Source organism: Triturus cristatus, chromosome 9 (genome assembly GCF_964204655.1).
Source record: "Triturus cristatus chromosome 9, aTriCri1.1, whole genome shotgun sequence".
In the NCBI taxonomy this organism is placed as follows: Eukaryota; Metazoa; Chordata; class Amphibia; order Caudata; family Salamandridae; genus Triturus; species Triturus cristatus.
Window position 1 is genome coordinate 180,158,793 of NC_140592.1, and position 25,666 is coordinate 180,184,458.

The 25,666-nt window shown below is 39.9% G+C and overlaps 1 protein-coding gene across 1 annotated transcript in view; it reads left to right on the forward strand.

Moving 5' to 3' along the window:
* Positions 1–25,666, forward strand: part of ADAMTS9 (ADAM metallopeptidase with thrombospondin type 1 motif 9) — an 876,266-nt gene that overhangs the window by 746,025 nt on the left and 104,575 nt on the right. The window contains exon 31 of the mRNA XM_085624697.1: positions 11,795–11,965. Within this exon, the coding sequence (XP_085480823.1) occupies positions 11,795–11,965 (171 nt within the window). The remainder of the gene's footprint in view (positions 1–11,794; positions 11,966–25,666) is intronic.

The window sequence follows — 25,666 nt, forward strand, 5'->3', positions numbered from 1 at the left end:
GCTATACTACCAGGCTCTGACCTCTCTGGTTAGTAGGACAGCCGAAATACTATGTAACACAACAGATTTTCAGGTAGAAAAACTCCTAAACACTGAAAAACTGTAAAAACCCGAGTGCACGTCAGCCAGAGGAGTCCTCGGAAAGAAATACAGAAAACACGGTAGTTTCTAGCTGATGTGCGCACAAGAACACGGTCAGAGCATGTACAAATAAAACAAACATTATGTTACCCATCTTCGATGATTAATTTGGGGTTGGCAGCCACGGGAAGTTAATCATTTGAAACCTAGCTGTGTTTTAACACGGAGGCATCTATTATTGATATGACTGGCGCACGAGTTCGTGGAAGCTGGCTTTCCTCTCCTGTATTTCGTCAACTTGATTTCTGGCTTACATTGGTTTCTCCTTGGATCAACACTGCCATCGTGTGGGCAAATATTAACATGGTTTCTCCTGAAAACGTTTTGTCATAGATGTACCTGTATCACTGTGCACGTGCTAAATACACATTAAAATGCTGCACATATTCAAATGAAGACACACCAAAGTGATCTTTAAACCAGCCTTTTCACTCCACATTTGCTTTGGTCGTCAGAACTATTGTTCTCTAGAAAAGACCAGATCTGGGCAGGGGCGTAGCACTGGTGGGGGTGTTATGCCCCTCTAAAAAATGTATTCTTTAGTAAATAGTTGGGTGCGTGTAATGTGAAGTATCTCTCGGATTACACCTGGAATCTTTACTTGCCCAAACTGACAAAAACACACATGCTCTCTCTTATTTTTTAAAGACCTTCCAAAATGTTGAATGCTTCTCATATAATGTGCCTTAAGTCAATGTCCCAGTGTGATTGTTGGGAAATCTAGGAGCTCTCTTACAAAAGCAGTAACCCACTGACCTATTTACATCACATGCACTTTATCTGCATGGTACACGTTCTTAGCAGCAGGCATTTTAACCCAATGCACTACATCCGGTCTCTTTCCAGGAATATGATAAATCACCAGAGTTATCTTGACGTTTTAATTGATGCCTACAAAAATTGCTGGAGGCCAGGAACTCGCCAGCAGGTTGGTGGTTTTAAAATGATAATATTACTTGTGTAAAAATTACGCCCCCACCCCAAATCAGCGTCAGGTGCGGTGGCACCGATTGCACCTCCCCAAAGCCGGACCTGCCCCCAATCATACTGACCAAGCCACGTCCCTGGATCCGGACAATCGATACCAGACACACGGACACTTTGGTCATCAGTCAGTAAAGGATCTGAATGTCGTAGGCAGTTGTTGGAGAGGGGGGAATAGGGGACTTGTGGGCGGGGATTCAGAGGGTGGGAATAACCTGAGGACGGAGTCAGATGTGTGGCCAGAAAGAGCAAAACATCCCAATTTTTTGTATTTGTTTGACGATTCACTGACCAGTTACAGCTTATCACGTTATTTAATTCAACCAATTTATACACATGTTTATTTAAGGTTTGATATGAGTTATTGACATTAAAATACATACACAAAGTGGGATAAGTTTCTAATCACATAATGTCCCAAATATGCTTAAAAGTGGAATCACGTGCCATTTGTCTCAGAGCCATGCAGTTTCTGTCATCAGAACTTCTTCTCCCTTTTTCCACCAGAGCAGTACAAATATGAATGGCAAATATTCTAGTTTGCAAATGTCTTCCACATAATTATGGCTCTGCTATATTTGCCATACAATAGATCATCTGCTGCATAATCTGACAATTTTAACTAAAAAATTGAAGCTCAAACTGATCATAAGATACTAAAAAATGTGCCTTGTGTTCCTGTGAAGTGGAGGGCCCTCTGAAAAGGTTGACTAGTCACCTTTCTCACCGCTTCATTTGCATATTACACTGGTACTAATGAGGCAACATCTTTGCAGAGACTGTTAGTATGTGTAAAAATGCTAAAACAATGAAGTATCAGAAAATGTACCACATTACGCTGCAGCCTTTTTTTGCTCCATAATTTAATCAACACTGCAACATGATTTTGTCCTTCATTGCTGCATAATTCCAGTGCCCCCAAAGCAGGCAGCACATGTTAAAGGTGCTTGTGCATGAAGCAGAGAGACTGTGAAGTTTGCAAACTTAGTTTGTTGTGTGTGCAAATCCTGTATTGCCGATCCCTGGTGAGTTGCAGTACTACTGCTGAAACAAGGCGAATTGTGGTACCAGTGGGTGAGGCTGACTGGCGTCAAGGGTCCTGTGACCTCAGTGACAGAGACACTGTCGCTCTAGAGTGTGCTGCTTCGTAGGCCTGCCCGCAAGACTGGAGGTGAACTTCAGTATGGATCGTGGTGAACAGGCCTTCAAAGTTAACCCACACTTGCCACCGCTAGGGCCCACCTGCTCGTGCTAAGACACCAGGGATTCTAAGGTCTAGAAGGGCCTTCCAAAGTCTAGCATAGGAATGTAGTCCCTCAGGAGAGTGGTCTGGTGATGAAGGCTGAACCTGGTTCCCCAGTTCCATTCGGCAGCTCTGGCCATAGTGCCACATCTTCTCCTGCACTGAATACCATACTTCAGCTACAACCCAATTGTGCCCTGTTATAAACACCTGGATGCGACACGATTCAAATTATGCACTAAGCAAGAGTAATATGCTGCCTGGGACGAAAAAGGAATAACATCCTTGAAAAAGCAAACACTTATAGGGAATGCAAGATTCAGTAAAGCATATGAAATGTAAGCAGGAACAAGATGGTTACCTTACCTCTTTTTTAAACTCATTATTCAGAAATCAAGCTTGTGCCTGAAAAGTTAAGGACATGACTACGGGTCCCTGAAGGGACCCGTTTCAATGTCCATTGCTTATATCCTTACAAAACATAAGCAGTATGGTTCAAAAAGACCACATCCCTGAACACAATGCACCAGTACACATTTTATAAACTAAAATGAGGGAAACAACTGATAAGGATCACATTAAATGTTTTCCACTCCACGCACCAGGTATTGCAGTACCTCCAGGAATGGTGCACTTCCTCACCCCGGGAAAAATGCTGTTTAAAATAAGACAAGAAAATGAAAGAAGCGCTTTACTGGCAAACTCTGTAAAGTGGCGCTAATGTGTTTTGGGTGTGACTAAAACCAATCTAGCCACATTGCGACCACTCTGTCTTGTTTTATTTAGTTATTTTTCTTATTTTGAACCTTTTTTTCTCTCTGTCCGAAGACTAACCTTTGGAATAGAAAAATGTCAAAAAAAGACGATGTTTCCAGCAAAGGTTTTTCTTTCTCTTTTGGATCCATTTCACAGGGGAACAAATGAAGGAAAGAATAGCAAAGAGAGGGTAAGAGCAGTGGCGGTGCGTCCATTGGGGGCGTTGGGGCGTAGCCACCCCGCCCGTAGCTCCCTCAGCGTTTCTAAACGTAAGTAAACGGAATCAGTTTACTTAAGTTCAAAGACGCCGAGGGAGAACCAACTGACAATCATGTCAGTCAGCATGACGTCGGACCGCCCACCCCCTTCAGAGTCTGAAGGGGGTGGGCGGTCTGGCGTCATGTTGACTGACATGATTGTCAGACCAGGGGCAACAGGCAGCAGCACAAGTGTGCATGAGTGGGGAAGGTGAGCGAATTTTCACCCGTGCCCAGTCATGCGCACTTGTGTTTGCACTGGCTTGCGCATGCCCATTAGGAGCCCCTCGGTCTCCTAATGGGCAGGCGGCGGGCGTAGCGTAAGCTGTGCCCTCAGCCAATCCTGGCGCTGCTGGCAGCGCCAGGATTGGCTGAGAGGGGTTGGCAGGCCCCTCCAGTGCCGTTCGTGAAGGCGGCAAGGCGCCCAGGGCAGCAGAGGTCTGTGAGGTGGCGTGGACCGGCTGTGAGGTAAGTTTTTTGTGTAATATTTCTTGTCTCTTGTTTCTGGAGACTTTTTTGTTCGTGGGGTTCTCTCTTGATTGTTTTTGTTCTGGAGTTTGATCGTGTTATCTGTGCCGTTTTATGTCATTGTGCTTGCTAATGTTTGTTGAGTTTTTTTATAAAGCCTTTTTTTAAATTAATATTTAATTTCCAACCGGGTGCTTGGACTGGCAGCCTTTTCTCTCTTAATTGGCCCGCAGAATAAGATACTAGATAGATGTGTCATCGTCCTTTAGTCGAGCCAGTTACCAACGGAAGAGGGAGACATGCTGTCTGGGAAGTGCCGAATAACCGCAGCCATTAACAGCACTGGGTTGCGCTTACAGTGACACCTGGCTAGACCTCGAAGTGCGGCTGAAACATGAATATGATTAAAGTACTGGTCTACGGAAAAGCCTGTAACCAGACCTCGGAATTTTGTTGACGTGACCGCCTCTGATTAGGGAGGAAGTGGCGGATTGGGGGGGGGTGCAAATACTGCTGAGCACAATTGGAATTGTCCAAAATGAATACCGCGCTAGTCGAGAAAGATCAAAATACCGCTCCAATAGGACACATCCTGGGGAGGGCCGAGAGTACTGCTGAGAAAACGCGGCTCCATGGGGCAGAGGGTCGTGTACTGTTACACCTGCTGATCAGGCCTGGGAGTATTGCAGCAGCGGCTATTTACGAAAAGCCGATATTACAGCAGGTCTGAACGGGCGGGCACATAGGAGCAGCCCAGTGAGGCAGGAGTATGCAGTGCAAAGGAGGCAGTAAGCAGTAAATATTCAATAACCTTAGGCCCCTAGACAAGAGGTAGGGAAGCCATCAAATTAAGAGCCGAGCCAAGGGTAAGGGTTGGCTGTAAGAGTCAAAACACAAGCCAAGTCATCAATGTATTTGGCATGTAAATTATGCAACAAACGCCGTATGCAATATGAGAAAGGCACTTAAAATGTGTTTCTTTAAAACATTGGAATTGTTCACTTTAGTGACAATTGGAAGTGATAGCTTCTAAAGATGAACTTAGAGACACTCATGAGATATCCTGGCCCTGATGATAAATCTATTAGTGACCCTAGAAAGAGGTCAGTTGTCCTGTGGCCCCTGCATGCACCCTATGTTGTTGTTATAGATGGAACAACATTATAATACATTGCATGCATCCACCACCAATCCACCCATCCACAACTGGGAAATTACTGATTTCTGAGCAATGAATGCATAAAACATTAAGGTATTCCATGTCAGTGATATAGTTTTTGTTTATGTTTCACATGTTTTACTTAATCTTGCATTCCTTAAGAGTGCCCACTATTTCCAGGATGCTGTATTTCTGTATTTTGTTGTGTAGCATATTTCTTGTACAGTGCATACTTTGAACTGAGTTGCATTCAGGCATTTTTAATGGGCCACCTTTGAGAGCTTTAGAGCAAAGGCTGAAGGCTGTGTCAATTTCTCACAGTGCCTGTCAGTGGGTCAAAAAGGTGTTCAGAAAACTTAGCCATCCAACCCCTGGCCTCTCTGCTGAACAATCAAAGCAAAGGTCACTTATTTAAGTTGCGATTGTGATTCTGTGCAACTGTGTGTGAAGGAGGTACACAGTTGCCAAAATATTGAGAAGGCAATTGTAAAGGAAAATACAGTGCTTACAAGTGAGTCAGTGCGTTGTATTTTTGGGGGTTGATTAATGTTGGACTTTGAAATTTTGTGCTGTTTTTGGGGGTTGAAAAGTGAAGTTCTCTGATTATACTGAACAAGCGCTGGCTACCTACGTCAAATCTCTACTATTGATTTCATAACACTTTCGCAGGTGCTCTATCAACCTTTCTGCTTTCTCAAATTTGCTTGAAAATGCTCCATTTATCCACTCTTTATCTTTTTTTAAACCCCGGTAGGTTTTTCGGGCTCGCTCGCTACGCTCGCTCGCCTCAGTGCAGTTCCACGATAACTTTCCACTCACCACTTTCAAATGTCACCAGCCGCCACTGGGTAAGAGCCATTTCTTAAAGTCACGGTTTTCATTCAGCAAATGAGGAGGAGTGAGACAGACAGAAAGGGAGGGAAAAAGAAGAAGAAGAAGAAAGAAAGGGGGTTCCGCGGACATGGGCAGAGCAGGAGAAGTGGACACTGTCTTTGTCTTCTCTGGGCAAGAAGGAAGAGACAGAGTCCTTTTCCTACTCTTCTCATCCCGCCCGTCTCCCAAATGGCCAAGCCTTATCTAAAGCTGTGGCTGTTTCTGCAGTACTGGGGCACATTTTTTAAACAAAAAGTAGGGGAACAGATTCTATTACATTGGAAAAGTATGGGAATGCCTCCCCCTGCTGATTCCACCCACTTAGACTACTGGTCATGGGCGATCTTTATACACTCTTTCTTGCAAAAGTCTGTCCTGCAAGTGTAAATATAGGAGCTCTGGGTACATTGGAGCAAGAAGGAATAACATTTACTGAATAGGAAGGTTGCAATTTATCTGAATTTTTAGCAGAGGCCGCCCTTGAAGGGGGCCTTATGGATTGGTGCCATAACAGCAGCCGTGGATCTGAAAAGACAGGTTTAGGTTAGGTAAAGAAGAGAGTGTTTAGACTGGTAGGGAGAGAATGATGATGGTTTAAGGCTTCAAAATATTACACCTATAAATAATGACAGTGGTGATAAAAATGATGAGTGGTTTATCTTTTCTCCACATCAATTTTCAAGGCATCCCCTTCGAGAGGGAGGCTTAACATCAGATCTAGTCTGGTGTGTCCAAAGGGACATGCTGGACCTCCAACAATAGCACTGCTTAAAGTCATCATGTGTGTTTCAACTTTGTTGTTTGTGGACCTTTTGGGACTCCAAGTCCCATCCCGCACTGCGCCGAAGAGGAGGTGGAGGGGCGCAAGAGAAGCCAGCGCAATATAGCACATCCTAACCCCAACATCGCAGGATGCTCATGGGCAAAGCCTGGGTCAAAGGCGGGCCTGTCTATGCCTGTCGGAGACTGAGCTAGGTCCCCCAAACATCTTTAGCTTGAGATTACCTTTCCTCATGCATTATGTAAGGGATTTAATAATCCGTGTTAGGAGCAGGAACAGCCTTATTTGTGCCTTTCTAACTACAAGTGCATTGCTCTTATCACGCTCCACTCAACTAGGAAAACCTTTTACAAGCAGTTTACATTCAACTCGAGGTTGAATCATTGGGATCTTTTTATTTTATGAACTCACTGGGCTGTAGAGAAAGGGGCGGAGAGAAAGGAAGAGTCAAATAACAATGGCAGGGAGAAGTGAGCCCGGGAGTAGTGCGTGCGTGCACGTGCAGTCTGCTCATTTTCAAGCACTGCACTCATGCTTGTGGCACACCACATGCACGAGTGTGTGCTTGAAAATGACCAGAGCGACTGCTAAAGGTCCTCCTACGTAGCTCATGCGCGCTGCGTAGGCGAGACCTAAAAAACAAGACAAAGGATAAAGGGTGGAGTGGGGACAGCATAGTCTCGCAGAAAAGGCAACGCATTGGGTGGAAAGAGTTAAGGCATGCACCGGCCAAGAAAAAAAGTGAGAGGGGTAGAGAGAGAGCAAGTGAGAGAAAGAGAGAGCGGGAGAGACCGAGAGAAAGAGAGAGAGAGAGAACACGAGAGGAGAGAGAGAGCCCGAGAAAGAGCCCGGGAGTGAGACATGAATCCAAGTTCTGCTTGTAGTTTGCGTCAGTACTGTCCCGGGAGCACGCGTGAGAGAGAGAGAGGGGGAACAGGAGGTGAGCCCGAGAGTGGTGCACACGCAGTCTGCTCTTTTTTGGAAGCACATACTCGTGCTTGTGGCTCCACCCTGCGCACTCTCGCAAGGTGGATGCCGCCACAAGCACGAGTATGTGCTTCGAAAAAGAGCAAAACGACGGCTAAAGAAAAGTAGCAGCTTTTTCTAACTCTACTATATTTTCTCGCTCTGCCCATTCGTCTGTTGCAGTAACACCTCCTGAACCACCTGCGAAATACCATTTACCAGTATTTTAACTTATTTGGAATGTGACTGGGATTAAGACAAAACTAGGGCCAACAAGTGGGGGAAATTTATAGATGATCATGGGGGTCTGTCTCTTTCAAGAGACATGGGCAGTGGAAAATGTTTATAGGAATGGCTACAAAAGTGTTATTGTTCCAGCAAGTTGCAGATATACCCCCATGAGGCCTTTTAATGTGGGTGAATATCTCAAAGAAATGAGAACTGTCATTCCCCCCCCCGATATAGAGGGGCTTGTTATAATGTAACCTACCAGCACCGATTATGCTAATTAACATTTACAACAGACGCACGAGCATGTCATAGATGTAGGTTCAACTATGCCATCTATTTGAAAATAAAACAAAACACTTGTCCCCCCGGGGGAAGTGTAGACCTCAACTTCCTCGGTGAAATCTAAAAAACCATCAATTGATTGGTTTTGCAAAGAACCAAATCCAATTTATTTGCGATGACGCATCTCAAAGAAATATTAATATATACAAGTATAATTGAGCATAAATAAACACATTGCATCCCCAAAGACATTATATTGCAAAAAGGTGCTTCAATGGAAACGGCAAAAACCAAAGGAAATGATGGACGGAGTGTTGCACATTGCAAGCACTCACCCCCAGTCAACTGATCTGGGTTTAATCCATCACCGTTCTTTAGCCCACTCTGCCACCCCAGTTCAGACATGGCCATATGCAAATCAGTCTGACCCTGTGCCTCATGGGAACAGTCCAACCCGAACTGCCAAGCAATGTCTTCCCTGGACCGGAAACATGCTTCCTAGGACCGGTTTCTGGCATTTCAGCCGTCTTCAGCCAGGCTTGCTTGAATCCAGTGGCAAAGTGAGCAAGGGACTCACGTCTGAGCATACCCTGCCAACTTATGGCAAACAAAGCAAAACCAAAGGAAATGATGGACGGAGTGTTGAACATTGCAAGCACTCACCCCCAGTCATCTGATCTGGGTTTAATCCATCACCGTTCTTTAGCCCACTCTGCCACCCCAGTTCAGACATGGCCATATGCAAATCAGTCTGACCCTGTGCCTCATGGGAACAGTCCAGCCCGAACTGCCAAGCCATTTCTTCCCTGGACCGGAAACAAGCTTCCTAGGACCGTTTTCTGGCATTTCAGCCGTCTTCAGCCAGGCTTGCTTGAATCCAGTGGCAAAGTGAGCAAGGGACTCACGTCTGAGCATACCCTGCCAACTTAAGGCAAACAAAGAAAAACCAAAGGAAATGATGGACGGAGTGTTGAACATTGCAAGCACTCACCCCCAGTCATCTGATCTGGGTTTAATCCATCACCGTTCTTTAGCCCACTCTGCCACCCCAGTTCAGACATGGCCATATGCAAATCAGTCTGACCCTGTGCCTCATGGGAACAGTCCAGCCCGAACTGGAAACGGGACAGTGAAAAGTGAGTGAGTGAGCTAAAACCGCGCCAGTGCTATATACAAAGCATATATGCAAAACTAGGGGCTGGTGTGAATACAAATTAAGACAACACAACTCTGAATCAAAGTATGATGTACACTAATCCAGCGGTGAACCAGCAACAGATACTCCAATACCATATACTCACCTGGGCCCATAAAACACACATACACACACAGGCCTGTAAAATCGCTGGAGTCAAGGTTTGTGTTGTTTCTTACTCCAAGATTAGTTGCCTATCATTCCTAACTAATCTTTCACTGATCAAAAAGTTATTTCCTCTGGTCAATGGACCATTAGTTGAACTAGTTGATGGTGAAATGACATAAATGTATTCTCTTTGCAATTAAATGACCACAGACTCTGGAAAATTATAAAAGCTTTACCTAAATTAATTTCAGGTGAACCATTTCAAAGTAAGTACAGTCTCCGTCACTCTCAGGAAGGACGATTCAATTAATCAATCAATCAGGCAAGTATCATACTTTGCAATGGCGCTGCTCAGAAAGGAGAGGATAGAGAGAAAAGCACATCTGTACATTCACGAAAATATATTTACCTAGAATGGTGTGAAAACCAACCCCCTGGCCAAGGAGCTGGAAAGGGTCCCCTGGGAAAGATCAGGCGACAAAGGCTTCAGGACAGGAATCAGGACAGGATAGATGACCTCTCTAACACTGACGCTTGCGTAGCACCCACTCTGACACTCCCTTCCTCCTCGAGATTCTTCCGTGATCTTCTTCTAAATTAATTAAGTTTAAGTAGAGGTTTCTGCATTCAATTCTTCGTCAGCAATCGCTCGTCACTCCGACAGCATCCCGAGCTCTGCAGCATTCAGCAAATCTCTGTCTCCATCTGACTAACTAACTAAGACTACCTCAATTATACTTTTCTATATTCATGTACCACCCATTAATGTTGCAATGTCGAAAAATACTGACTCTGGTTGGACAGGCAGGGAAGTGGCGAGATGAGGGTGTTGCACCTGGACTAGTGAGAAACATCTTCCTTTTTCCTTGTAGCTTCCTCTTGTTATATGTGCTGCATTGTGCAGCAAAGTTAGAAATAGGAAACAGCTTCTTAGGATTTTATTTTGTGTGGGAAGGTATACTTCCAGCACAAAAACAATCTTGTCTGTTACTCAGACACCCTTGCTCCATGGTGCTAAGATGCCTGCATTGGTGCTAGGAGGCACACAGTGTGCCAGTGCCATGAGGAAGCAGAAATGCGGCATATCTTACTAGATATTTTGTATTTATGCTATCTCCCTTTCATGCAACACAGTGCAGGAACTTTACTTGCTGCCCTTTGTGAAATGTTAGTATATATGCCCCCAACAGCATAAGGTATGGTAGTTCTAGAGCTGGCAATGCTAGATGAAGAGAAGTATAGGGAAAGATCTCATCAAGAAGGGAATAGGAGCAACCTGGATCTAGAGTGGGCCGACTGTAAGGGAAGTTGATGTCAATTCAGGAATATGAAATATAATTTAAAAAGTTAACAGATAAACATGTTGGGGAGTTTAAGGGGTGTTAGAGGTTTAAGAACTGGGTAATATTTAATGATGAGGAAAAGATTAAAATGAATTACTACAAGATTGTTTATGGACACTTGGTGAGTGCAGCTAAGCGTTGTCAGTAATTGTGAGCACTGCTTGCTTAAAAAAAAAAACGTTTCCACAAAAAGCAAAAGCATTGAGAGTGATCCTTCTCTTAAAGTGAGATCCATATGGAACGGATTGTACTGTCCTCTCCATATGGGGACATTCGGAGAGACAATGATGATGTGTATGTCATTTGATATCAAGGACTTTCATCCACAGCATCTTTCCTGTAACATGCATGCTCTAGAGGTAGTTTTCAATACCTCTACACACCGATTAACCCAATGTCTCATCCTGGGCGTGCATGGAAGGAGAGTGAGTGGGATATGTATGAATGCACTGTTTGTCACTGGAAGTAAGCAGAAAGAGAGAACTGAAGGTATGGCATGGGAGAGCAAGGAAGGTTAGGAGAAGGAAAGTACGTATCAAGCAGGATATAGGATGCAGTCTAGAGCAGGCAGGCTGGAAAGGAAGTTGGTGGGGATTCAGGATTAAGGAGTAGGATTTAAGAAGGTAACAGATAAACATGTTGAAAGAGTTTGAGCGCTATGGGGGACAGGGTGTTAGAGACTTAATGGGTGGGTAATGCTTGGGGGGATGTGCTATAATTGACTTAGCCACACATACTAATTGTTCCTAAATAAAGTTCTAAGCCAAAGAGCTGTCAGTATTTGTGAGCGCTGCTTGCTTCCACTAAAGAGGCCCTTTGCAGAGAAAGCAGAAGTGCCGAGAGTAGTCCTTCTTCTATGTGTGGTTCTTGTGTACAAACCAGAAGGGTCACAAAGAAGGTGTAAGAAGTGGACGGTGGATCGTGGATAGGTAGAATGAGAAGTAAGCAACTGTTCTAAATGGCCTCATAGTTCCCATGAACAAATGTTTTGTTGATGTTTTTTGCAGTGCACTAAAACCTGTGGAGTTGGCTCCCGGCATCGGAAAGTGCTTTGTTTGAATCAAGATGGAGGAGAGGATGATCGCGTACGCTGTGATGCTAGCATGATGCCACCTGACATGGAAAGCTGCAGTTTACAACCATGTGAATACGTCTGGATCACAGGGGAATGGTCTGAGGTAATACACATCTAGAAGGAGGCAAGAACATACTTGTATTTCAGTGGGGTGTTGTGAAAATGTTCCTGCATAGGAAGAATATTTTCTGTGATGAAAAAATTTGATGCACTTTATTCACAAGGCGTTGTGGTAGGACACGAGGTTTTTACTAAAATCATTGATTTCCATGTGCAAGCATGCAAAAATCAGTGAATTTACTAAAATGAGTAAACCTTGTACGTCCATAAGCTAATTGCTATATTGTCATGGGCTTTCTTTTTAATCTTGTTTGTGTTTTATGTAACTGTATTCATTATGTTTACAAAACATTTTATAAATCTGATAAATTCAACATGTGTGTGTATATATATATATATGTGTGTATATATATATGTGTGTTTGTGTGTGTATATATATGTGTGTATATTACCTACTGGTGGTCGCCAGTAGGTAGTTATAGTTAGGACCCTGTTTCCATAGGAAAACCGCAACATTCTATTTGGAATAACTTTGGCGCCGGTCGACGAATCCTCGCGAAATTTTCAAAACTAATGGGGCGCTACGCTCCGCTCCTACCCTGAAAGTCTCGGGGGGTTTCGTCACGCGGGGGCTGAGAAAAAAGGGGGGTCCCAAAACGCGTTTTCCCCATGCATTTTTCCATAGGGCCTTTAGACACAGCTACAGCCCGAACGGCTGAACAGAATTACTTGTAATTTGGCAGAGAGGTAGTCCGCAGGTCAAGGAAGTGCCTTTTGTAGGTCTGGTGTAAATCTGTTCAGTAGTTCCTGAGAAAATAGCATTTAAATCAATATATATATCTGTAAGCGCGCTCCGTGCGCTTACCGTAAGCTTACCGTAAAAAATCGCGGGTACGCGTACGGTAAGCTTACCGTACGCGTACGGTAGAAAAAAAAAAATGAAATAAAATTCAGATATAAGTGTTAAGATATTAGGGGGCTCTAAAAAGAGCCGTTGTGTTTATGAAGTGTTTTTCGGTACCTACAAGTAATTACCGATGCAGAGTCTAAGGTTCAAGAGGAAGACTCTGTTCCCTTCATCAGTGAAGTGTACACCATCTCCTCTATAAATGTCTTGCATGTCGTAACGCAAGTTGTTGTGGTAAATGGAACCCATACCATAGTCTCGGAGGAAAGCAGAAACAGATTTGTTGACGTGCTTTCTTGCTTTGTCAATCTGCGGACAGAAATGATTGGACCAGTTCCATTTTTGCCTTTGGCATATGTTGGAATACGCAAAGGCAGTTTTAGGGAAAAGTGAAAACAGTTGTGCAAAGGTCTCCTTCATAAGCATTTCCAGACCTACCCCAGTCAAAGTGCCTAGGTCATTGCCACCACAGTGCACTATTATGAGGTCAGGGTGTTGGATTTGCATGAAGGATTTCACCAATGGCATCAATTGGTGCCACTTTAACCCTCTCTGACCAATCCATTTAATGTCTACATTTGGCAAAGCAAGGTCTCTCACCATACCTGTTTTCTCTGCATACTTTTCACTCCAGAAGACATAGCTGTGCCCTACAATCCACACTGTGAACATCTTCAAAGGAGATCTGGATGCACTCAGGAGGTGTATTTCAGTAGAATGGGAAAAAGAAATGAAAGACAGTTTGGAAATGGAGGTATACATATTTTTTTAAAATAAAAAGAACTCATTGGCTGTTTCATACCATTCTACACTAAAAACTAGGCTGTATGTGTCAATTTATAGAAGCATGTTTTGTATTGGTACAGAAAAATGTGTTACCAAAGAACATTACTATGGATTTGCTGTTAGGTTAGAAAAGTCAAGCACTCTTGCTCTTTGGAAATGAAACATTGTGTGGTGAACTTCTGACCTGACTTCACACAGCAGTGTTCCATGAGCTGTTGCTATGGTAGCAGGCAAAAGTCAAGTTGGGGGAAGGGTACTAGGCAGAAGTCAAGTTGGGGGAAGGGTACTTTTGGAAAAGGGTTGGTTTTCAACCAATAGAAATGTGTGATTACATTTGAAAAAAAGGGGGAAGCACTGAGATTTGAAATTAACATGTATATGTGTGGAAAAAGAGAGGGAAACATTGCCATTATCTGGTTTTGCTGAGAGGAGAGAGGTGTACAGAACAGAGATCCTGGCTCTGATAATCTGCTGTTTGAGTGCCACATTTCTTTCACAACTAACTAATTTTAAAGGTGAGTTATGAGTTTGAGAGGGGATGTATGTGGTAAATTAAGAAATGAATAATAGAATTGGAATTCCTTTTGTTGAAGTTGTGTTTATCATTTTGTGTTTTGGGAGAAATTTAAATGTGAGGAACATGTAAAATGTTATGCACTCTGTTTTCACCACAAATTAAGGTGTACTGGTATAAATGAGGAATACTTTTAGGGTTTGAGGTTGCAGTGAGTAATACAAATACATTCAGCATCACTAAGGCTGGTTGCCCTTGCTGGAGTGTAGTCAGTCACCCAGGTTACACATGTTCCTGGTCTCAAAAAGCTGTTTGGACATGTGCTGTTTTCAGAATCTGAAAAGTGGATTCAAAATGTGTCAGACTGTAAAAGTACTTATCACTTGCCAAAAAAAGAGTAGTAAGTGTGCTTTCAAATTGGCAAAGAAATTTCGTTTTCTGACTAATATCAAACCATGACTCTGTGTGCAAAGAGGAATTATAGACAGAGATTTATTGCGTATTACTCTGGTAATTTTACATTTGCATTAGTAGGAAAAGGGGCAGCTATTTTTCTGCAGAAGCAGACTCTTAGCACACACCCAGCTGCTTATCCTGTAGAATCATGCATAGTATTCACAACCGAGTGGGGTTTGAGGTTGCAGTCAGTAATGCAAATACTTTCAGCATCACTAAGGCTGGTTTCCCTTGCTGGAGTGTAGTCAGTCACCCAGGTTACACATGTTCCAGGTCTCAAAAAGCTGTTTGGACATGTGCTGTTTTCAGAATCTGAAAAGTGGATTGAAAATGTGTCAGACTGTAAAAGTACTTATCACTTGCCAAAAAAAGAGTAGTAAGTGTGCTTTCAAATTGGCAAAGAAATTTCTTTTTCTGCATAATATCAAACCATGACTCTGTGTGCACACAGGAATAGTTTTTAGATATTTAATTTGTGATGGTGTTATTGTGATTTTCACTTGAAGGAAAGGGGTACATAGTATTTTAAGATTTGAAAAGATCATAAAAAATATAGTAATATATTTAAATAAAATAAAGGAATTTTTTTTTAGTTTTTTTCAGATATTGCTGAAGAGCAGTGAACAAAATTTAAGATGCCTACAAGATCCAGACTAAGGAAAAACCACAAAAAAAATCTATATTTGAAGACAACTGGAGGACCTAAGTTAGTTGGAGATGCTCATGTTGGGAAAAAGAGAAAGTCTTCTGGTAAGCAGACAAAAGATTTTTTAAACAATATCTTCAAAAAAAGGAAAAATGTACAAAATGTCTGTACTGGAAAGAATGTTTTAAATAGAAAACAACAGGAAAAAATTGAGCATATAGTTAATGCAAATATACCTTCAGAAACAATAAAGATTAACTTAAAAAGAAAAACAGCGTTTAAAGAGATTCGTAGAAAAATGTTTCAGAGAAGAGTTATGTCCAATTTGATAAAGGATGTGAAGAAATATAAGAAAAAAGCTAAATTTTATAAGAGAAAAAAAGAAATTGCAGCAAAGGCTTTAGAATTAAAAAGGAAACTATTCATTTTAATTTTGAACAGGATGCGTAAATTAGATAAAATGGTCAATGTACTGAAATCACAAAGCAAAAGGAAAAGACTAGTGAAAAGAACAAACTTTTGTAAAGTGTTTTTAGGAGAATGGATGCATAGTTCAAGTAGTGAACCTTTTTTTAATGAAGAGAGTTATCTTCAAAGTAATAGTTTGCTGCATGCAGTTGACACCAGAGGTGGTTGTATAATGGAGAAGGAGAAAATGGTTCCAAGAGATGAGGAAAAAGTGATGGCGGATGAGGCTATGGGGAGACGTCCTAAAGCCCCAGTGTATACTTGGAATTGTAGTAGTATTTGCACTGTGCGTCAGGAATCTATTGATAAATTTCGTGAGTTTCTAAGAGAATATACTAAAAAAAGTGTTAAACAGAAGATTAAGGTGCTTCAAAGTCTAGATCCATGCAGAGTGAGAGAGAATACTGGTTTGCAGGGACATTCTCTGGCTTGTCTATCTAGAAAAGTGTGTAAAAGTGTTTTTCATCATTTTAGGATGCTGGCTGTTCATCATACTGAAATGAGAAAGTTTGTGAGACGATTGTATTTTGCTAAAAGTCCAGCAATAAAGTTAGATGAATTGAATAGGGCTCTGTTCCGTGGATCGGTATCAGATGTAGAGAAGGTTACTGATGAAATTCAGTTTTGTTACTTTGGTCCAGAACAAGAAAGTGCAGAAAAGGACACAGTAAATGAGGAAGAAGTGAAAGAGAATGTAGAACCCTCTGTAAGTAAGAAATTTAATGATCACATAACAAAATTTGCAATAATCTCTAATGAAAGACCAAATATAACTTGTATTTGTTGCCGCAGAACTCATTATAAAAAACAAACCAGGAATGTTGATCTCTACAGAAAAAGTGAAAATGAAGATAATTATAAGTGGAAGGATTTTGCCACATATATATTTCTTGAAAATTGTTTTGAATTGGGTGAACAACAGCGTATTTGTAAATACTGTTACAACAAGTTAGAAGAAAATAGAATGCCGACCAGATCTGTACATAATAATTTAGAATTGGATGCTATTCCTGCCGAACTTTCTGAATTAAATACATATGAGTCTATACTTATTCAATGTGTTCATCCGTTCCAGACCATAGTACGTATGGAGCCCAAAACTGGTAAATTACCTCCTTCAGATTTACTGAGAGGTTTAAAAGGTAGAGTGGTGTATTTGCCCTTGGATTTGAAAAAAAATATGGAAACTATTGATGCAGATACTTTGGAAACTGAACCATTAGTTATTCTGGTTAATGGTGTACCTACAAAGAATAAGAAGATTTGGCAGGAGCTGGTAGATGTACGGAAAGTACAAAGAGCAAATTTGTATTTGAAAAGGAATACCAAATGGTATGAATCAATTTATATAGAAGAAGAAGAAGAAGATTTACAAGAAGACGCAGAAACACCAACTGGACAAATTGAAAAAGTGGACAAGTCAAAGGAATAAGAAATTTATGAACATTTTAGCATACATCCTCTTCATTCAAAAGAAGTTATGGGAGACACTATTGATCTGTTTCAGATGAAGAAAGCAAAAGGAACTCCCGTGAGTGTATGGGAGGAGAGCTTGGAAGCTCGATGTTTTCCCCAGCTGTTTCCTATAGGAAAAGGTGGACGATACGATGAACGTCAAGAACAGATTCCAGCTTCTGAGTATCGGACTACAAGACTATATGCAGAAGATCCAAGATTTCGACAAAGTATTCCTTATTTGTTCCATCTTTTATTTGAAAGCGACTTGTCTGCATTATCTTATGCAGTAAATCACATTTTAAAAAGTGGAGTACATTTACAAAATGTGTCTGCTAAGGATTTTATGGGGAAAGTGCAGCACCGAGATGATCATTTGGAAACACAACTAATCAATCTGATGGCTTGTCAGCGTGGGACAAATGAATATTGGTACCGACGCCATGGTGAATTAAAATGCATGTTACGGAATTTAGGAACACCAACATGGTTCCTTACCCTAAGCTGTGCTGAGTACGCTTGGGATGATTTACTGGATTTTCTACGAGAGGCAAATTCAAACATTAAAAACATCGAATACAAGACAGCAGGAGAACTGTGCTCATTGGATCCGGTTAATGTTTGCAGATATTTCAATCATAGATTTGAGGCTATGATGTCCTTCATCTGCAATAAAAAAAATCCACCTCTTGGAGAAGTAGTGGATTTCTTTTAGAGAAAAGAGTACCAGGCAAGAGGTGCTCCTCATATTCATATGCTGTTGTGGATCAAGGATGCCCCAAAGTTTGGAACAGATACTGATGAAGCAGTGTTATCTTTCATTGAAGAATATGCAACATGTGCTATACCAAAAAGCACAGAAGAGAAAAAGTTAAAGGAGCAAGTTTTACGTTTCCAAAGTCATCGGTGTGGAAAATACTGTCGACGGAAATACAAGAGCAAAGATAAATTCTACACTAAATGTCGATTTGGATTTCCTAGACCTGTTCTTTCAAAAGGAAGAGTAAACAGTTTTATGTCAGCTGTGAGACATACTATTACAAGAAAATCACCTAAGAATACCTACAACCTAAAAAGAAAAGAAGAATCAAAAAATATAAATGACTACAACTCAGTCATTTTATCCATGTGGAATGCTAACATGGATATTCAGTATGTAGCTGACAATTCCATTGCTGTTGCTCGATATGTAACGTCTTACATTACTAAATCAGAAAAAACTGAATTGAAAGAAATGTGGGAAGAGATTTCTCACGAGAAGACTGTCAGTAAGAAGCTGTACAGTTTCAGTTTAAAGATGTTATCGCATCGAGAAATTGGATCCTACGAATGTTCAGATAGGTTATCTTCTGCAAGTCTCTACTCGAAATCAAGAAGAATAATTTGGGCAAGTTTAGGCCTTGCAGCAATGAGAAATCGGGTACTGAAATCTGTTGGAGAAATTGAATATTTGGCCGAGAATGACCCAGAAAGTACAGATATTTTGAAATCAAACATGTTGGACACATATTACCCAAAGAGAAGTCTTCATCTAGAGAACATGTGTCTCTATGAAGTGCTGCAGAACTACATTTATTCACGGAAAGCCACAGAAGACATCAACAATGGAAAATATAAAGTCATTGGTGAGGAAGGATGTTTGGTGAAGCAAACAAAAGGAAGTTTGATTAATCACAGGAAGCTCAGTTGCGAAACTACTGACAAAAAGGAATTTTACTACTTGGCTCTTTTACAGCTGTTTAAACCATGGCGTTCAGAGGACGAACTACTGGGAGAATTTCAAAGCTATGAAGATTCCTTTAATGCTTGCAAACACAGCATAGAATGCAGTACTTTCACAAATTATGTGCAAATGTTAAATGAAGAAATTGAACAGGAAACTACAATTGCAGCTGAAGTAGTTAGAGACAGTTCTCAAGACAGCCAAAGTTCTGGAACACTCAGTCAAGATCCCCTAGGACAACCAATCGTTGAAAATGAAGCTGCAATAGCTATGACTGAAGTGGAAACGGCTATGAATCAAGCTCAATAAGAATTTATAGACTTACCAAATTTGGAAAGACAACTGAATGAAGAGCAGCAACACATTTATGAAGAGATCAGAAACAAAATTGATCACGGATTACTACATGAATAAAAAGAGTGCTCATGCACATCATTTCAACCAATCAGGATGTATGTAAGCGGACAAGCTGGAACTGGAAAAAGTTTCTTAATAAAAGTCATCAGAAGCTACCTACAGCAAAAAACGGATTCAACTTTGTCTTGTGTGGTTACTGCTCCAACTGGGTTAGCAGCATATAACATAAAAGGAATCACCTTACATCGTTTGCTAATGTTACCAGTGGAGCATGAGAACAAAATACAATACCACAAGCTAACTGGAGAAGCATGCTTGGAAGTTTCAAGAGTATTGAAGAAGATGCAAGTTCTCATTATTGATGAGGTGAGCATGGTATCAAACTTAATGCTTGCCTTTGTGCATTTAAGAATGCAGCAAACTCTAAGGACAGACTATGACGTGTTATTTGGTGGAAAACATGTCATAGTTTTTGGGGATCTTCTACAGCTTACTCCAGTTAAAGGACAACCAGTGTTTAATACTGTGACACATGAAGACACAAAGAAGTCATTGGGAAGCATTGGTAATGCAAATATTTGGTCCTTCTTTGAGTACAAGGAACTTACTACTAATATGAGGCAAGCAAACGATGAAGAATATGGAAGTATTCTGAAAGATATCAGAATTGGACTACTCACTGAAGCTGGCACGAAAGCATTACAGAGTCGGTTGCTACATAATTTATTCCCAAAGGAAGAAATAGTTGCAGAGAAAATATACAAGAACATTGCAGAAAAGAAAAGTGTCAACAGCTTAATGCCAACTCTACGTGAATGCTCAATATTCAATGAGGAACTTTTGAAATTGGAAAAGGAAGAGATTAGGAAATTGGAAGCAGTGGACAAAATTCAGCATGAAAGAATTACTATTACATTAACAGGCAAACTGAAAAATAAATTTGATTCACTAGAGAAGAACATTTCCAAAACTGCTGGATTAGAAAAAAATCTATATGTTTGCATGAACTGTAGAGTATTTTTAAGGAGAAATTTGGATGTTGAAAAAGGTTTAGTGAATGGAGCTATGGGAAGAGTTGTGGGTTTTATTAATTTCCAGAAAAAAGATGGAATTGAATGTTTAAAAATAAAATTTGATCAGATAGAAGAAGTTATAGACATTTGTCGTTGTACAGTTCGTTTCATGCTTGTGAAAGACTTATATGTACGAAGGAAACAGTTTACGTTTTCTCTAGCATATGCTGTAACTATTCACAAGTCTCAAGGATTGATTGTAGATTGTGCTTTTGTAAACATTGGTTCAACTGTGTTCAAAGAAGGTATGGCTTATGTTGCTTTTTCACGAGTGAAAACATTATCTGGTTTATTTATGATAGACTTTGATAATTCAAAAGTTAGTGCTGATGCAAATTGTGTAAAGGAGTATAATAGATTAAGAAGAACCTATGCTCCTCATTTAGGTCAGTATCCTGTGTTGGAGAAACGTGTTGTTTCTCGAAAAAGGAGAATTGAGAATATCTGTAATGAGGATGTAGAGAGGAGAAAAAAAAAAGGAGTGATGTAATTGCAAGCAAAAAGAAAAAGGAAAATGTTGAAGAGGTTGTAGGTTGTCATTTTGAAAATAGCTCTGGTGTCAACTGCTACGCTAATGTAGTGCTGAATGTTGTATTTTATCTGGAAAGTTTGCAAGAGCAGATAATAGTAAATCAGAGAAAAAGATTCTGTTCTGAGTTGAGTCTCCTTTTTGAAAAGCTGAGTAATGATAAAACTCAAATAGAAAGTGCTACTGAAATTAGAAAACTTTTAGATGTATGTTCAGGACGAACACAGTTTTCTCAAAATGTACAGCAAGACGCACAGGAATTCTTGATGTATTTTCTTCAGGTACTGGAAGAAGAAGGGGTACAAATTGAAAATATGTTTGGTGTCTCTTATAAATGGGAACATAGTTGTGAAAACTGTTTCAATACATGTGGCTCTAATGTTGATTCTGAAAGGTTTATTTATTTAACATTGCCAGAGAGTAAAACAGTCACTTTTGCTAAATTAGTTAAAGATGCTAATCATAGCATGGAATGCGGTGAGTGTAAATCTGACATGTTTTCAACGTTAATTTTAAAGGAATACGGACAGTATGTAATTTTAATGATGCAACGATGTAGAGCTGCTGGTTCAAAATTGGATACTTTAATAAAGAAGTTTATAGGACAGCAATTATCAATTTCAGGAAAAACTTTTGTAACAGTTGCAATAATTTTCCATGAAGGACCTACTGTAACTTCAGGACATTACACAGTTTATCTTAAATGTGAAAAAGGCTGGACACTGTGTAATGATTCCCAATTGATTTTCAAGCAACGTTTGCCTTTTGATTTAGCAAATTCCTATCTAATCTTCCTGAAACCTAAATTTTAGAGAGAATTGGCAAGATCTGTACAAAACAATTTTACCATTTTATTGGATTACCATTGGAATTTTCAAATAAAAAGATTTTTCAAATTACCATTTGGCCTAAAGGAAAGGTAACCAATTGTATTGTGGACTTATTTAATTACTAATTAATCTTTTGGAAACCAAAATTTTAGAGAGAATCGGTAACATCTGTACAATTTAAATTTTGGAATTTTATTGGATTACCATTGGAAATTTAATCAAAAAAGAATTTTAAAATTACCATTTGGCCTAAAGGAAAGGTAACCAGATGTATTGTGGAGTTATTTGAGATATATTATTTTTGTGATTATGCATCTGTAACAAAATTGTCAGACGGTATTTTAAAGAAATAGTTATTGTTATTAGATGATATTTTTTTTGAATATTTTGCCTTTCTATAATGTTATGTTTAAGTGAAAAGAGATTCTGGGCTTTTTTAAAACAATCTTTGAGATTGTTATTTTTTTTTTGCCCGCTGTTAAGTGATGAATGCAATTGCTTTCACGATTTATAGTGAGATGCAATATATTCTGAAAACAGCAAAAAAAATGGCAAAAAATTGTTTTTGGAAAATATGTAAATACGTGTACTGTATTATATAATGTTTTATTAAATATTAATACTTTTCTCTTTTTTTTCAGATTGAGAAAGAAAATTTTCGAAAAAAAAAACCATTTTTACAAGCAATTTCAATTAAATTTAAAATGATAATTAAATTGTTGGGTGGGTCAGGTAAGTCAGAAATTAGATGGTCCCTTTCTTCCACTTCTCCTCAAACAGATTTTCAGTATTTCGTTATTAATCCCTCAAAGACCTTGTAATGTGGTAATTGTTTTTTAGTGTTTTTAAAAAAAAAAAAAAAAAATACGCTTACCGTACGCGTACGGTAAAAAAAAAAAAAAAAGTTTTTAAGAAAAAATTAAAAAAAGTTGAGAGGTAAGGTTGGCTCTTAAAAGAGCCGTTGTGTTCATGCAGGGACAGAGGAAAGGAAGAATGGGAATATTAGCTGGTAGGACAAATGTGCTGGTCTATTTTGTTGTTAATTAGGGCAACACTGGTCTCCCTATGAACAATTAGACCATGGCAATTTGAGCACCGCATTGTAACCCTCGCAAACCGATGGTTAGTTTCCACAGGACCAGAAAAAGGTGAATCTGCCCCCACAGATGAAGGGCTCAGCTGAGCTTCCGAAGATGGACTCGGCTGAGCTGCTGTGGATGTGCTTGCTCGACTTACTGAAGGGTTTCCTCTAGTATGTCGAGCATGTGTCCTAGGGTGTACATCCTCAAGGTGTCGTAACATAGTGTGATTCCCGAAGGAATACTTCTTGTTAGGATTACCTCTAGAAAGTACACGCTGGCACAGCTTGCAAGTCACTAAAGCAGCATTTACTTTTTTCTCGCCCTCAGGAAAAGTAAAATACTCCCATATAAAAGAGCTCTTCTGTTTCCTCCTTCTCTGCCTGATGGTGGTGCTGCTAGCCTCACTCTCAGAAGAGGAGTGCTGGTCTGCCATCGTATCCCAAAGACAACTCAGCTCCTTCTCCTAAGGGATCACAAGCAGAAATGAGGGGAATGGGTGTGGTGTAGGAGAGTTCTAGAACTGAAACTACTTTGAACCAATCAAAAGTTTTGTTTCTTGATCACCGTGCGCGTACGTTACGCTTACGGAGCGCTTACGGTAAAAGTACGCATGCGCGTATAAAAGACACGCGCACGCGCGCATGCGCATAACAGGCACGCCCCAACACTTCCGCCTAACGTGCGCGTGTAGCGTATGCGCTTACGCGCCGCGTACGCAGTACACACGGCTACGTAAATTGCGTAACTATACGCAAAAAGAGTAGAAATATTTCGTACATTACGCAAACCGTACGCTTACCGTAAGCTTACCGTACGCGCACGTAAAAAAAAAAAAAAAAAGGAAAAAAAGAATCACTATGTTATACTAATATATCTTACCTGTTTAGTAAAAAAAAAAATGAGAAAAAATAATATATTGCAGAATTTTTTCAATTTAAGCATAGTGTTTTAAGAGAAAATAAAGTAAAAAAAAAAAAATGTAAAAAACCTTGCAAATAAAAAAAAAAAAACACACCTTTAATATAAGAATTTGTATTAAAAAAACCATACAAAATCAATGAAAAAACCATGGGTATCACACATGTTATAGGTAAGAATTAGCATTTACAAAACCATACAAATTCACTGAAAAAACCATGGGTTTCACACACGTTATAGTTAGGAATTAGCATTTAAAAAACCTTGCAAATTCAGTGAAAAAACCATGGGTTTCACACACGTTATAGTTAGGAATTAGCATTTAAAAAACCTTGCAAATTCAGTGAAAAAACCATAGGTTTCACACACGTTATAGTTAGCTGGACATTTCACTCGTAAAAAACCAATGAAATTCCCACGTTATAGTTAGTTAAGCTAACTATAACTCGCGCACCCGCAATCCACTGCTGATGACGTCACATATTACATCACTCATGACATGGTCAGTGACATCACTCATGACATCACTGATGACATCTCAAATGACATCACTGATGACATCATCCTTGTGACAGAGTGGCAGACCTCCTCTCCCCCTAATATAACCTTTGAAACACACATTCAAAAATAGAGACTAAAATTTTCCAAAAAATGGACATACCAATACCAGTTACAACAACCTCTTCAGTAATTCTAAGATCCACATACACATCCACACATTCACGAACAGTCCTGTACAGTCACTCATACATGTACTCATTCATCATATGTACTCATACACCTAAACATCCTGCTACACAATGCCACTCATCCATAGAGTTACTGACACAAATAGTCACTCATGCTAATAAAGAATCAAACATACATTTACTTGCATATACAGTTATACACACACCACCAAACTTACTTCAAAAGAAACTTACACATACTTAGTCTTTTAAACAATCACCTATAGAAACACATACTTATTCATACAGGAACTCTTTCAATCTCTCACTCTCACATATAGTCACTTATATACACCAATAGTCACATATATTAGTTTAAAACATATGTAGTTACTCATAAAGACACTATTTAAACAGTCATTCACTCACTAACACACCCATACACACACTCATCCACCCATACAGTCCTGCACACATGCTGTCTTCAACACATACAACCAGTGAGTCACTCATACATGCACCTATGCACTACATAATACCCCCCACCGAACCATGCAGACACTCAGACTGATACTCAAAAAACCAACTAATAACCTATATGGACACTCATGTAGCTACTCACCAACCCATGCAGCCACTTATACACAAAGTGAGAGACTGATACAGATATTTACATATTTAAACATTGCTCACTAAGCCATATATTCACTAAGATACACTTAATCAGTCAGTTATACAATCAATTTTTCAGAAACAAATCATCCGTTTAGACACTTATATACCCATTTATTCTTCCATCGTCCGTGAGATATACATATATAAAACATATTTAATTTACAGACAAATACACATTCACTGGATGATGTCATCAGTGATGTCATTTGAGATGTCATCAGTGATGTCATGAGTGATGTCACTGACCATGTCATGAGTGATGTAATATGTGACGTCATCAGCAGTGGATTGCGGGTGCGCGAGTTATAGTTAGCTTAACTAACTATAACGTGGGAATTTCATTGGTTTTTTACGAGTGAAATGTCCAGCTAACTATAACGTGTGTGAAACCTATGGTTTTTTCACTGAATATATATATGTGTGTGTATATATGTATATATGTGTGTACATATATATATGTGTGTGTATTTATGTATATATATATGTGGACGAATCCGCAGCGTCTCAGCCTTGTCAGCTACACACGGACACGGACCACAATCTTGGTGCCAATTTTTTTGTGTTTATTTCATCGATGCCGCCATATATATGTGTGTATGTATATATAAATATATATATTCACTGAAAAAACCATAGGTTTCACACATGTTATAGTTA